At 37.6% G+C, this 15,717-nt stretch overlaps 1 protein-coding gene across 1 annotated transcript; it reads right to left on the bottom strand.

Moving 5' to 3' along the window:
• Positions 1 to 2,034: 2,034 nt before the first annotated feature.
• LOC108368789 (uncharacterized) lies at positions 2,035 to 6,193 on the bottom strand. The gene is made up of 3 exons (XM_017623709.1): positions 3,190 to 6,193; positions 2,191 to 2,936; positions 2,035 to 2,139 (listed from the first exon to the last, which is right to left on the bottom strand). Exons 1-3 carry the CDS (start codon positions 6,191 to 6,193, stop codon positions 2,035 to 2,037), a joined length of 3,855 nt encoding a protein of 1,284 aa, XP_017479198.1.
• Between the last annotated feature and the right edge of the window lie 9,524 nt (positions 6,194 to 15,717).

Below are 15,717 nucleotides of genomic sequence, written 5' to 3'. Positions count from 1 at the left end.
CCTCTCCATGATGGCAGATTTTAATACGAGATAGGCAGCTTCAAATTTGGCGCGATGCGTTCCTTCCAATTCGGACTCATCAAGCTCTTCCAGTTGAGATTGAATCGCCTCAAAGCTATCCAGATAGCGTTGCAAAATCTCAAGCTTGACCTTCAGCATCGACTCGGTCATGGTATTAAGTTCAGCTAGGCTAGCACGGGAACTTTCTAGACGCTGCAGCACTAATTCTCGCTGGCGAACTTTAGTACGAATATTTCCCGACGAAGTGGTTGGTGGAGGTGTTACTTCGCCATCAAAGGATAGAAAATCCACGTTGCCAAACATTTTATGCGAATTCCAAGTTTATTCAATGTTAAGCCGAAATGATCCGGCTCGAAGGACCTTCTCATGTAGCACAAAGCGTTTTTTATGCTATTTATTTCTAAGTCTCGATTTAATGTAGCCTTCAAACTTTATTTAATAATGCGCAATGATGATGTGAATACATTAAGTGGTGAACTGTAACTGTTTTACTGGAAAATGGTTTTGATGTCAAGAAGGTACAAAAAAGTATGTTTTTAACACTACAGTTAATTGCTAGCGAAACGAGATCAGTTATGCTGGGTGGTTGTTGTTGCGCCAGGTGGCGTGATGTTGGTCTTGATTTTCTATTGGATCCGTCGATGATTAGTTGGTGGGTATATGTACATATGTGTATGCGAATGAGTGTGTCTGCGATGAGTGACTTCAATGAAGTTGAGTGGGTGAGATTGCTTGCGAGTGGAATCTTGGCTGGAACAACGAAAACGATGCACGATGTGTACGATGAATGAGTGGAGAGTGTGGCGATGATAAAGGGTGTCGAGATTGGGATCAGAGTTCATGCTTGAACATCCTCCCCCCTTGAACGCATTGCGTTCAATACTTTATCCATGTGGAGCCGTTGATTCTATTGGCAGCTTGCAGACCTTAGTTACTGCTCGCTTATGAATGCCCTCAGCTGTTTTTATTAACACAATACGAACCATTCCGTCATCTCCGGAAACAGTTCGGACAATACGCCCCATTGGCCATTTCAGTGGTGGGGTATTTTCATCTCTTATGAGTACCAAATCGTTAGGTTTCAAGTTTTCTCGCGGCGTTCGCCATTTCTGTCGTCTTTGCAGCTCCTTCAAATACTCTGCTTGCCATCGGACCCAGAACTGCTGTTGAATCGCTTGAACTATTTGAAACCTTTTTAGCTTACCCATATGAACATGTTCCAGAGATGGTTCCGGGATGGTTGTTAAACTCCTACCAATTAAGAAATGTGCCGGAGTTAAGGCGCGAAGATCATCCGGATTGCTTGACAATGGAGTAAGAGGTCGGCTATTGATCATAGCTTCGACTTGGCAGCACACGGTATGCAGCTCATCAAAGTTTAAAATGTTTGTTCCCACGGTACGACGTAGATAGAATTTGGCTTGTTTAACCGCGCTTTCCCAGAGCCCACCAAAGTGGGGCGATCGAGGCGGAATAAATTTCCATACTATCCCTTCTTCGGCCATAAAGCTATTTACTGCTGTGATGTGTTGCTGCGAGTTAAATGATGCCAGCATTTCTTTTAGTTCACGATTGGCACCTACAAAATTTGTTGCGTTATCCGAAAAAATTGTGTGGCATATACCGCGACGCGCTATGAACCGCTTGAGGGCCGCTATGAAACCCATCGTTGTCAAATCAGGAACCAGCTCTAAATGCACTGCTTTCGTGGTGAAGCAAATAAACACAGAAAGATACACCTTGATCGGAGCCCTTCCTCGTATTTGCTGTGTAATCAAGAACGGCCCACAGTAGTCGATTCCGGTTACCGCAAATGGGTGAGAAGGCTCAACTCTCTCGCGAGGCAGTGATCCCATAATTTGCTCTTGAAGAAGTGGCTTGTTGCGGTAACACATCAGGCACCGATGAATTACTTGCTTTATTATGCTTCGAGCGTTGACTATCCAAAACTTGTCACGTATAATGCTAAGCAGCGTTTGGCATCCAGCTTGCGAATGGCGGCGATGTAAGTGCTCAATCAAAGTGCGGACGAAGGGGTGTGACTTCGGTAACAAAATGGGATGCTTGGTGTCGAATGGCAGTGACGCATTTGAGAGTCTGCCCCCAACACGAATTATGCTGTTATGGAGGAAAGGCGAAAGTTGATTTAAGGTTGGATTGGTTGCCTACCTTGCCTTTCTGCAACGCCTTGTATTCGGCAGTGAAGGATTTTTGCTGAATATAACGAAGAATCAATAGCAGAGTGTCGTCTAGTTCAGGTGCTGTTATTGTACCACACTCGGTTGGTATATTTCGAAGTTTGTCGATGAAGCGTTTAGCGTAAGCGAAAACGCGCAGGAGTTTAAGATAATTGTTGGCAAATTTGTGTTCCTCGATGATGTCTTCTGATGGAGATACCACAAGAGTATGCACTTGTTTGCGTTGCTCTGGTACATCTACGACGATATTATTGGAGATGGACGGCCAGTGGTATTCTTGGATGTGGATGACTTGGGGACCGTGAAACCACAGATTATTTCCAATGAGATCCCGCACCTTCGCTCCCCGCGATACTAAATCAGCAGGGTTTTCGCTTGATGATACATGATGCCAGGTGTAGTCAGCTGTGAGCTGTTGAATCTTAGCTACCCTATTTCCCACAAATGTTGTCCAACGTGAAGGCTCGCCTTGTATCCACGACAATGCGATCGTGGAGTCTGACCAGCAGTGCACGTTTCGTCGATTGACAGCGAGTATTGATACTACCGATTCTAACAATTCTGCCAGCAGAAGCGCAGCACACAATTCTAATCTGGGGAGAGTGACTGTTTTTGTTGGTGCCACTCTTGACTTTGCAGTGATGAGCGAGGTATGTGCGCTACCGTCAGTATGAGAAACCGCGTAAACACATGCTCCGTAAGCCTTCATGCTCGCATCTGCAAAGGCATGTAGTTTAGTATTGGAATCAATGCATACGAATCTTGGAACGTGAATCTTGTCGATGTCGGTAAGTTGGCGACATATGTATGTCGTCCCATTGTGTGTGGATGGTGAGTGGTACGCTTTCGTCCCAAGCGAGGCGTAGTTTCCACAGTTCTTGCATTATTATTTTGCAGGTGACGACGATTGGATTTATCAACCCGAGTGGGTCAAAGAAACTAGCTATTTGCGATAGAATGGTGCGTTTACTGGCTTTTGGTATGCGTTGTTGCGATGGTGCGTATGAGAAGAAGAAGTAGTCATTAGCAGGCGACCACTTCAGACCAAGCGTTTTTATGTAGTCGACATCACCACCTATTACTGCTTCTTTGTCTGGCTCAGAAATGTCATCGATGATGCGGTTGTGGTTTGATGCAAATTTTCGAAGAGGAAATCCTCCTTTAGCAAGCAAATCTATGACGTCCCTTTTAATTTTAATGACATCCTCAATGGTGTTGCTACCTGTCATGAGATTGTCGACATAAAAATCTCGTAGAGTGACAGCAGCTCCAATGGGGTGGTTGGACATGTTATCGTACGCCAGTTGCTGCAAACATCTTACGGCTAAAAAAGGAGCGCAACTGGTTCCGTATGTCACTGTTCGTAGTTGATAAGTCTTGAGTGGTTCACTTGGCGAATCTCGCCATAATATGCACTGCCATTTGGCATCTCGCTCATCGACCAGAATCTGCCGGTACATTTTCGTTATATCGGCCATAAGCACATAGCTATGAGTTCGAAAACGAAGAAGTACAGTGAAAATGGTGTCCTGTAGAGTTGGACCGACGCGAAGAATTTGGTTGAGTGCGATACCATTCGATGTGCGGCAGGAAGCATCAAACACAACCCGTAATTTTGTGGTCGAACTATCTTCCTTTGTAACGCAATGATGTGGAATATATGTGCCTATGCTTGCCGAAGAGTTTGTTGGTGTAATCTCAATCATATGGTTTAAATCTATATATTCATGAATAAATTTCTTATATTCTGCTCCAACTGGGTCGTTTATTAGCATTCTTTTCTCTACTGCCAAAAACCGTCGACGGGCAATGTCAAATGAATGCCCTAATTTACTTGGGTTACTTGAAAATGGAAGGCGAACAATGAACTTATTCGTGACTGGACACCGCATTGTTGTTTGTGTGAAATAGTTCTCGCACTCTCTTTCATCAGCCTTACGCCTTGTTGTTTCTGGATGATAGTCATCTTCTAATTTCCAAAATTTTTCCAACAGCGACTCCAATGCAGGCTGCGGCTGTATAGTCACATTGCTGAGCTCTGGTGAGGGCGACGACACAAGCAGCGAAGTTGAGCAAGGCAGCGCCGGCAACGAGAGCAGCGACGTCGGATACGAAGACGGTGGCGAAAGTGTTATTGCTCCAGCGACGATCCAACCCAGCTGTGTTTTTTGCAGTGTCGGTAAACACTCACTGAGTTTTATTTGGCCTACCGAAAGTATGTCGAAGAACAGGCTGGCCCTAATTAGGATATCAATAGGTCCCGGTTGATTAAATGTGGCGTCAGCCAGGTTGATGTTGGTAGGGATTCCCCATTTCGTACTATTTAGGCGATGTTGAGGCTGCTTGGAGGAAATTGACGGCAATATAACAGCTTCCAAAACTGACGAAAAACCGGAATGCAACGAAGATACACCAACTAAACTAATTTGCTGCGATGTGGTAGTGACTGCTCCAATTCCACTTATTTCCACGTTTGTTTTACTGCGCCTGACCTTAAGCAACTGCGCTATGCGTTCCGTGATGAAATTCAGTTGGGAAGCTGAATCGAGGAGTGCGCGAGCTGTTATGGTCACGTCGTTCCTGTTATCTAGGTGCACAAGCGCCGTTGCGAGGATGACCTCACTACGTATATCGTGTACATGTAGTGCGAATGGAAGCGAAGAAGTACCCTTGTTGGCTTCTCGACCTTGAGGAGCTTGAGGTGGGTGACGGTGTAACAGCGTATGGTGGCTTACCCGGCAATGCTGGCACCTTCTCGGTGATGGACAATTACTTGAAGAGTGTTTCGTTCCTAGGCAATTCAGGCACAATTGTTTGCGCTTGACAAGTACAAAGCGGTCCATTGGATCTAATGCCATGAATTTAGAACAATTGAACGCATTGTGGCTGATTTGCTCGTCACACAATAAGCATTTGTCCGCATGCGTTGACAACAAACTGGATTGCGGTTTCAGAGTACGATGACGTCTGGGAGGCGATGAGGGAATGTTTTTTGTCGAAGCGATGCTGGCCTCCATAATGTTAAAGCTTTGGCAGCGGCGCTCCAGAAAGCTGGCCAAATCATCCCACGAAGGCAGTTTAAGTGGCGAGGTGCTCGTATTAGTCCACTTTGTGGCCACCTCGTCCTCCCACTTTGTTCTAGTCGACTCATCGAGTTTGGAGGTAAGCAGATGGAGGATAATGCCATCAGAAATTTGAGATTTTGATGTTAAAGATTCCATTGCGCGTAGACTTCCGTTTACCATATCGATGAATTCACGAAGTGTAGTTGCAGACGGCTTCATGACACGCTGAATTTCGAAAACTCTTTTTAGGTGCGACTGGAAAATTAGTCTTTTATTGTCATATCGTGCACTGAGTAGCTCAACAGCCTTGCGATAGTTGACCGCGGTGACTTCTAGTGCTTGTACAAGTCGCGCAGCGCTATCGGTTAGGCATGATCGAAGATATTGAAACTTTTCGATATCTGATAGCTCGTTGTTTGTGTGGACTAAGACCGAAAACATGTCATAAAAGTCAAGCCAATCTGCATGATGCCCAGAGAATTTCGGAAGCTGTAATTTCGGAAGGTGAAATCTTGAATGAGTTGACGACGAAACAATGCGCGTACTGCTTAAGGTGTCAGGTTCAATTGCACGTAGATGAGCGAGCCTCTCCATGATGGCAGATTTTAATACGAGATAGGCAGCTTCAAATTTGGCGCGATGCGTTCCTTCCAATTCGGACTCATCAAGCTCTTCCAGTTGAGATTGAATCGCCTCAAAGCTATCCAGATAGCGTTGCAAAATCTCAAGCTTGACCTTCAGCATCGACTCGGTCATGGTATTAAGTTCAGCTAGGCTAGCACGGGAACTTTCTAGACGCTGCAGCACTAATTCTCGCTGGCGAACTTTAGTACGAATATTTCCCGACGAAGTGGTTGGTGGAGGTGTTACTTCGCCATCAAAGGATAGAAAATCCACGTTGCCAAACATTTTATGCGAATTCCAAGTTTATTCAATGTTAAGCCGAAATGATCCGGCTCGAAGGACCTTCTCATGTAGCACAAAGCGTTTTTTATGCTATTTATTTCTAAGTCTCGATTTAATGTAGCCTTCAAACTTTATTTAATAATGCGCAATGATGATGTGAATACATTAAGTGGTGAACTGTAACTGTTTTACTGGAAAATGGTTTTGATGTCAAGAAGGTACAAAAAAGTATGTTTTTAACACTACAGTTAATTGCTAGCGAAACGAGATCAGTTATGCTGGGTGGTTGTTGTTGCGCCAGGTGGCGTGATGTTGGTCTTGATTTTCTATTGGATCCGTCGATGATTAGTTGGTGGGTATATGTACATATGTGTATGCGAATGAGTGTGTCTGCGATGAGTGACTTCAATGAAGTTGAGTGGGTGAGATTGCTTGCGAGTGGAATCTTGGCTGGAACAACGAAAACGATGCACGATGTGTACGATGAATGAGTGGAGAGTGTGGCGATGATAAAGGGTGTCGAGATTGGGATCAGAGTTCATGCTTGAACACCTATATTGCAATATTTCATTTATTTTGTCGATGTACTTTAGTTAAATTTTCAATCAGGAGACAACCCTCTTCAAACATATTTTCGGCTGTAAGCCTTCTTAAAACTCTTTAGTTTGATACCCACATTGCAATATTTCAGTTACTTTATCAATTTAACTGAGTTAAAAATTTTAAAATAGGCGGCAACCCTCCTCAAAAACATTTCCAGCAGTTACCTTTATTAAAGCTCTTAAATTTAATATCTATATTGTAATATATAATTTAGTTTATCAATTAAATTGCGCTAAATTTTTTAACAGGTGGCAACCCTCGTTTAAAATATTTTCGACTGTAAGCCTTCTTAAAACTTTTTAGTTTGATACCCACATAGCAATATTTCATTTTCTTTAACAATTTAACTGAGTTAAATATTCAAAATTGGTGGCAGCCCTTCTCAAAAATATTTCCAGCAGTTATCTTTCTTAAACCTCTTTAATTTGATACCCATATTACAATATTTCATTTATTTTATCGATGTACTTTAGTTAAATTGTCAATCAGGTAGCAACCCTCTTCAAACATATTTTCGGCTGTAAGCCTTCTTAAAACTCTTTAGTTTGACACCCACCTGGCAATATGTTATTTATTTTATCAATTTGACTGAGTTAAAATTTTCAAATAGATGGTAACCCTCGTCAAAAATACTTCCAGCAGTTATCTTTCTTAAACCTCTTTAATTTGATACCCATATTGTAATATATCATTTATTTTATCGATGTACTTTAGTTAAATTTTCAAACAGGTGGCAAACCTCTCCAAACATATTTGCAGCTGTAAGCCTTCTTTAGTTTGACACCCACATGGCAATATTCCATTTATTTTATCAATTTGACCGAGTTAAAATTTTCAAATAGGTGGCAACCCTCATCAAAAAGATCTCCAACAGTTATCTTTGTTAAACCTCTTTAATTTGATACCTATATTGTAATAACTTATTTCTTTTATCAATATAGTTGGGTTTAGAAATTTTCAAATAGGTTGCAACTCTCCAATTTTTTTACGATATCATTGGTTCTGGTATTATACCGATCACTACAAAAAGAAAATTATTCAAATCGGATCAGCCGTTCTCGAGTTTTGACGACCGTGGCATACGAACACAACAATCTATATTAATATAGATTATTATAATTTTGCTCAGAATTGATACTAACAACAATCCCTTGAAAAAAGTAACAGTATTATAGAATTTCGGAAAGTGGGCCCACATTCAACTATATAAGTTTAAGTATAACTGAACATACTATCGAAATTGTTAGAAATAGGGTTAAAACCACTTTTCTTACACAGTTTTCCGAAAGGTGAAAAACTATATTTAATACTTGGGCCGAGTATTTAATGCTCGGCTCCCCCCGAACTAAGACCTTTTACTTGTTTTAGTATCATTTGATACTAAAGAAATTCATATACCTGACCCAAGGTTTGTTCTATGGTAATTAAGTAACATTTTTGATTGCGATAACTTTCAATAGGTGGCTTTGCTCGTTTAGACATTTCAGCTTTAAAGCTATTTAAGTCCTCTTTCATTTGATACCAAACTTGTCTAATTTTGATAAGCGGGTTGTTTATTATCCGGAAAGGACTTTTATTTCGGAATAAAAAATATTTGGCCAAGTTTAACTCGTAAAAAATATAAATGTCATTTTCGGTCCCTTCAATATTCGCATTCGCAAAAGATCCGCATTGATTGTTGTGAATGCGAAAGGGAATGCGAATGTTAAAAATAATGCGAAAGTTCCGCGGTTGCGAATGCGAATGCGAATATTCGCAACAACCCTGATATGTTTGTATGTACCTATGTGCGGTAAGACTTTTTGCAACCCGAAAATTGTCTGATCAATTACGAAGAAAATTAGTGCATGTAGCAGAAGATATTTAACGCTTCAAGCACAGTTACCTACAGTTATATTCTGAGTTTAATTCCAAACCATGTGATGTATATGTATATGTGTGTAGCGATTAGTTTTTGATTGAAATGCGAACGAAATAATTTATACCAAGGCTTAATTTATTCACTGTTTATTCTTAGAGAATGCAAAACACTGAACGTATCAGCAGTGGATATGAAAACTTATTAAAATGTAAATATTAATTAAATGTAAATTGGGATATTAAGAACTTTGAATCATAATGTACAACAAGCGAAGACATTTACACATTTGTTTCAAGCGTATGCAATTTTCAATAAAAGGTTGTTGAGCTACTGAACTTTAAATAAACATCTCACTTTGTATAGTTAATCAAACTCACTATACAAATATCGAACTCTAGTACCAACGAGTATCTGTAAATATTTCTCCTTGTCAGATGATTAAGTTATGTGGCTATTGAACGTGCTGTAAGTTCTTCTGCTAAGAAATAGTTATGTATACATCAGTCGTCGGCAAAACTGAAAGTGAGATTATGACCCTTATTATGAGTTGCATTCGATTTTCGATCTTCGATAACCATCGAGTGAAATTCGTATTATGAGCCATGCAACCGTGTCGAAATTTTCGTAGAGTATCGAATCTTCTGTCGAACAGAATTTTGCTTTCGATGGTGTAGTGAATTNGCCCTTATTATCGAATCTTCTGTCGAACAGAATTTTGCTTTCGATGGTGTAGTGAATTGTTAGAAAATTGTGAAAAATGTGTAATTTTGCATTTTTCTCCTTACTTTTTGGCCGCTAGTCACTAATTTTAAACCATTTTTATTAATTTCATGCAGTTTAAACGTCGTGAATACAAAACACAAACTCGAAAGACTGGTTTTAACTACTTGTGAAAGAAAATCCCAACACTCAGTGGGCACGATCTCTGAGAACCAAATCGTAGAGCTGTTGACAGTTTTAAAATATTTTAAATAGATTTGGCTCACAAAGGTCTCTTAGACAGTCGGAAGTTTTTAATAAATCTGTAGCCAAATTTCTTAAATATATTGTATGTCAAAATATATTCGAATGGCTACACTTAAACTCTCTTAAACATTTTCTACTCCTGGACAGTTTACTAACCTCTCATCCTCTGTTGACGAATCGTTGAACCAGATCTCCGATGGACTCATTTTTATAAACTCGCTTTCTTTTTTAATTCATTATAATTTCCACAAATTTACATGCATATGTATAAGCACACTAGCTATTTGTAAAAAAAGCTTTTCAGCGGTAAAAACTATACGATTGTGAACAACTTAAACGAGCGAAATTCACAATAGCACTATTCCTTATCGAATGAGCGCCATAATACGTATTTGGTGCCAAATGAAAATTCGTTCGATCTGCACTTTCGACCACAGTCGAAGATCGAATGTAACTCATAATAGGGGCCTGTGTTTGTTAGCGCAGAGCAATTTGAGCTACAGTGGTGTAAAAGCGAATCGTATGGTGTAAAGGTAACGAATGAAGGAATGCTTGTGAGAATGACAAATTTTCCTTGACAAAAGTAAAAAGTATTGTATGCATGTACATTAGAATTTTCCGAGTTAGGGTTGGGGCACCTTCCAAAATTTTTCTTCTTGCCGAAAGAGGTGCTGGCACCAAACCATACGTTTCTAAGTATAAATTTAGAGGATGCTCATGAAATTTTTATATTTTACTCTAGAAGTGTATTGTCCACATACATATGTATTAACCAAACAATAAGTTAAGCAACCTAAGACCATTTCAAATTTAAATTAGCGGGAAAACTTATTACAAGCTTCAATTGTCATGGCAACACTAGGTTTTTATAAAAATGATCAATATTTTAGTCAGCCTCAAAGGGATTCAGAAGCGCATTTCAAGGTCATTGAGTACGCTTTATTGCTTACAGTAGAAAATTGAAAGTTGGTATAGATTTCCAAACACCAAAAGGAAAAAACTAAGGGAGTGCCCTTCTCCTACGATGATATTTTTCCCAGAGGTGACATTTTGTATCATAACTTTTATAATAAAAGTCCTTAGAAAAAGAAGATTTGAAATAAAATAATCGGTCAACCCGGACCTTTATATTTTTAGACCAGTAATAACTGTTAAACGTGGCCAAATATTTTTTAAGTCCGAAATAAAAGTCCTTTCCTTATAATAAAAAAACGCTTATCCAAATCAAATAAATTTTGTAACAAATGAAAGAGGACTTAAATAGCTTTCAAACAGAAATATTTCAACGAAGATATCCACCTTTTTATATTTTTTTATGATCTGTATATTTAATAAGCGTAGCAATTTTTTTCCTAGGTCATCAGATCTGCACCGTTCGTTCGCTTTTCAAAACTGAGGTGTCAAACTAACGGGCTGGGCCTGTAGATGTGCAATAGGGTTTTATTTTTTCGAAGAGAGTTGCCACCTGTTAAAAAATTAAATTCAAATTATTTAATAATCAATGCTACTTGATCGCACCGTTCGTTCGATTTTGAAAAATGAGGTGTAAGATTAAAGGGCTTGGGCTGTAGATGTGCCGTGGGGTTTTCGCTTTTCAACCATTCAAATATAAGAATTATTCAAATTATTTGAAAAGTTAAATGAGTTGTTGCAATATGGATATCAACCAAAATGGTTTTGAAAATGCTCTATTCCTTAAGTACATGTAGGAGGGTTGTCACTTATTTAAAAAACTGAAATTCAATTTAAACTAAGGTATTTGAAATATTTACCACCATATGGGTGACAGACGTAAGAAAGTGGTACTTGAAAATATTTTGAAGAGCGTTGCAACCTTTTTAAAAGTCGAATTTTGGTTAATTATACGAAAATTATATGAAATATTAAAATATGGGTAACAAACGAGACATTGTCAAGGAATCTTTAGTTCGAACTTGGAAATCTTTGAATGGGGTTCTCACCCTTATCAACATTAATGCAAATTATTTAATAAGTTAGATGAATTATTAAAAGATGGCTATGTATTCAGGAGAGTTACCACGTGTTTAGAAAACCAAATTCAATTTCTTTCATCAGTTAAAAAAGATTTTAGTTTGAAAATATCGTTAAAGAGGATTGCCACCAGCATTGCTGTTTTGATAAAATTGTTTAATTTTTGATACTTTTTTTCTAAATATTAAGATTCGATACTTTGATACTTTTTTGTTCACAAATGCTCCATTTTTATACTTTTGGGCGGGCAGAAATGAATTTTTGAAAACTATGAAAAATATTACCAGTTTAAAGGCAAATAATTTTTTTTTTGTTATTGAAGGTCTTAAAATTTTATATGTAGATATTTATAAGTTTGATTTGGTATCTCTTATAAGGGAAATACAGTCCGGAATTTCTTTGCATACGCTACTGTTATAGGGTCCCTAAACCACATAAAAACATTGCGCAATATCGGACTTGTGTCGGTCGTTTGTATGTTGTATGGGGTTGTTTGTACTAAATTGCACATTATTGCGCTAAAATCAAAATCATGCTTGTGTTATTGTGCAATAATTTGTGTTGAGTACGGCGACAACTGCGAAATTTTTAGTCTAGTTTTGATTTTGGTATGACATCAAGGCACACACCACCAATCGGAGGATAGGAAGTTCCCGAAAATCTTAGCGAAATCGTCAGGAGTATTTCATTTTTGTAACGATTTTTTTAAGAATCTTCAAAGNGCTGTTATAGGGTCCCTAAACCACATAAAAACATTGCGCAATATCGGACTTGTGTCGGTCGTTTGTATGTTGTATGGGGTTGTTTGCACTAAATTGCACATTATTGCGCTAAAATCAAAATCATGCTTGTGTTATTGTGCAATAATTTGTGTTGAGTACGGCGACAACTGCGAAATTTTTAGTCTAGTTTTGATTTTGGTATGACATCAAGGCACACACCACCAATCGGAGGATAGGAAGTTCCCGAAAATCTTAGCGAAATCTTCAGGAGTATTTCATTTTTGTAACGATTTTTTTAAGAATCTTCAAAGAAAATTATATGAAGTGGTTGACACGAACTCGTAAAGAAATTTCTGTACGAAAAATAAAGAGAATTCTGAAATAATTCTGAGAGAAATTCTTCACATAGCAGCATTATTTTCATTGCTTTATCGATTTTATTCCGAAATTATTAATAAGTTTATTTCATTTTAGAAAATTCTGCAAAAAATCGGATGAGATCTTTACGATTTCTTTAAAATTTCTCCACAATTCAGAATACTCTGAAAAAATGGTTTGCAGGGTATATATAAATACATATACCTGTATGTAAGTAAACTATAAATTTAAGCTTTTCATAATATTCTGAATTTGTGTGAAGCTTAAACACTGTGATTTTCAAAATCCTATTTTTAATGTAACATTTGCATATAAAATACATATAAAAGGTAAGTAATGTGATAGAACTGTGTAGATGAATTTGCATTTCAATATTTTTTTTTTANATTTTATTCCGAAATTATTAATAAGTTTATTTCATTTTAGAAAATTCTGCAAAAAATCGGATGAGATCTTTACGATTTCTTTAAAATTTCTCCACAATTCAGAATACTCTGAAAAAATGGTTTGCAGGGTATATATATTTATATGTATATGTATTTACATATACCTGTATGTAAGTAAACTATAAATTTAAGCTTTTCATAATATTCTGAATTTGTGTGAAGCTTAAACACTGTGATTTTCAAAATCCTATTTTTAATGTAACATTTGCATATAAAATACATATAAAAGGTAAGTAATGTGATAGAACTGTGTAGATGAATTTGCATTTCAATATTTTTTTTTTAATACGTTTTGCTGTTCGTAATAAATACGTGAAGTTGGTTTTTCCAGTTTGCTCACGTGAGCAGCAGTGCTGCCACTTCATCACATAAATATGAACCAGTGTTGCCACTTTGCGGATAACAAATGCAACCATGTTTTACACAACAGAGTTGTTAAATCGCTTTGCAAATTTTTGAACAAAAAGCTTTCCGAAGTTTTATAAAGAGCGAAATACTCCACACAAGCGGCCTGTCAAACCTACTTTTCCCATTTCGCCATACACCATGCAAACATAGGGCTGCCAGATATCTCCGTTGCCAAACCGGGACACATTTGTAAATGTAACACCACAGCCCCAAACCGTAGAACGTATATCTAGTAGTTTACAAATGTGTAGGACTGACTTGGTGACTAGATTGAGCACTGATATAGTTGCAACAATATTATATACAAACCAAGGCATCCAAAATAACGGTGATACTTTATTTGAACCGAACAAATGTACCAATTGAATTGGAGAATGTAATTAAATTTTATACTAAGTACCTGTAAATGGTATGCAGTACACAATACTCATATCTGTAATAAGAAAATTTTGAGTAATTTGTTCGGATTTTGAGGTTTTTTCATTTGTTTTTGAGGAATTTGGTCAATTATTGTGGCAACACTGATATGAGCAGAAAAGCGTTTTTTCAGGTGTACGTGACGTATGAGTAACTTTCTTTCCTGCTCATTTTTCATACAAAAGTCTTTCCGTATTTACATTTGACCACTCATTACTTCTTTATTTACCCCTCGCTTTCCTTCAATAGCAATTTGATTTTTGATGTGTATACAAAATTCGAAGGGCTTAGCACATATATATAATACTCATATATTGACAGTAAGAGCTACTACCGTCCGAAAACACTACAGAACAGATATATCAATAAACACGTATGAAAGAAAAGGAACACATACGTTTATAAATAAACATGTACACAACACATATACAAAAACTGCACTCAAGTACACAATACATTGACAAAAACGGTACTAGACTGTCTCGCTTCCCTGTGGGGAAAATCTCTAGTTTTGAACTGGGGCGCTTCTAGTACNTCTAGTTCGTTCTGCATCCCTTTTTCTATAGTTTTGAACCAGTTCTAAGTCCGTCATTTTAGATATAGATTTCTAAAATTGTTTTTTAAAAGTACCACATATCGCCGCTTTTGAACTGGTGGCGATCTAGTTACTATCGGACTGGTTCGTTTTTGGCGATAAAGATCTAGTACGGAACTACAAATTTGGTTCACCAGTTCGGGGTTTCCCTACAGGGTTTGATTTCGGAATGCTTACACATTGAGAAGTTAGCTTACTGCCAATATAGAAGTATTACATATATGGCTTAGCATGTGTATTTCAGCATACAATTTTTATTTTCATTAGAAGCACCCTGTGCTTGCTTGCATAAATGGTTGCATACATTTAGGTATATGCATAGTAAGAGGAAATGCGCTACAATTGATTATTACTTCCGATTATTTAAAACCCGCACATGCATACGGCTTTGTACCTACCCTACAAAAAATTGTGCGATTAATCTCTAAAGTGAGTATTCCGAGATTACTCTCAATCGGGTACAAATGCACATTAATTAGTCGCAACTAGTCTCATACGGGTACTAACGGAGGTCAATTAGTCTCGACTCATCCCTTGTCTTAATGCATTAAACCAGCAATTCTTGTATATATATATATATATATATATCCATAAGGTTCTCGGAAACGGCTCTAACAATTTTGATGAAATTTTGTACACAGATAATGTTTTGGATTCTAAGGTTATCTGAACAGGCATTATCTCCGAGAAGACTCTTATAAAGTTGCCACCTATTCAAAATTTACAAATTAATGAAAACATCATAATATGGGTATCAAATGGAAGGTATTTTAAAGATCCTTAGTTCAAAAATAATTTTAATAAGGTTGCCACCTATTTTGAATCGCATTTTTATTTAATTTTTTGTTTAGAAAAGTTCATGGGTACCAAGACAAGGTTCTTAAACAATGCTTTCCCTATATACAAAATATTATCTCTTAGGATAATAGTGTAAGGTTTCCACTTATTTTCGATTCTATACAATTTATCAAACATCGCAATATGGATATGAAATGCAAGGTATTGTTGAGAACTATGGTCAGAAAATATTTTCCATCAGGATTGCCACGTTTCTATGTAATACAAGTTTTTATTTTGTTAATTTCAATAAATTTTTTTTTATGTATACGTAGTACGTATATGCTCAAAATATGTAACAT

This window comes from Rhagoletis zephyria, unplaced genomic scaffold (assembly GCF_001687245.7).
Source record: "Rhagoletis zephyria isolate East Lansing unplaced genomic scaffold, Rhagoletis_zephyria_1.1 Rzeph_scaffold_03316, whole genome shotgun sequence".
In the NCBI taxonomy this organism is placed as follows: Eukaryota; Metazoa; Arthropoda; class Insecta; order Diptera; family Tephritidae; genus Rhagoletis; species Rhagoletis zephyria.
Note: the sequence above shows the minus strand (reverse complement) of the source record. Positions and strands in the feature narration are given on the sequence as shown.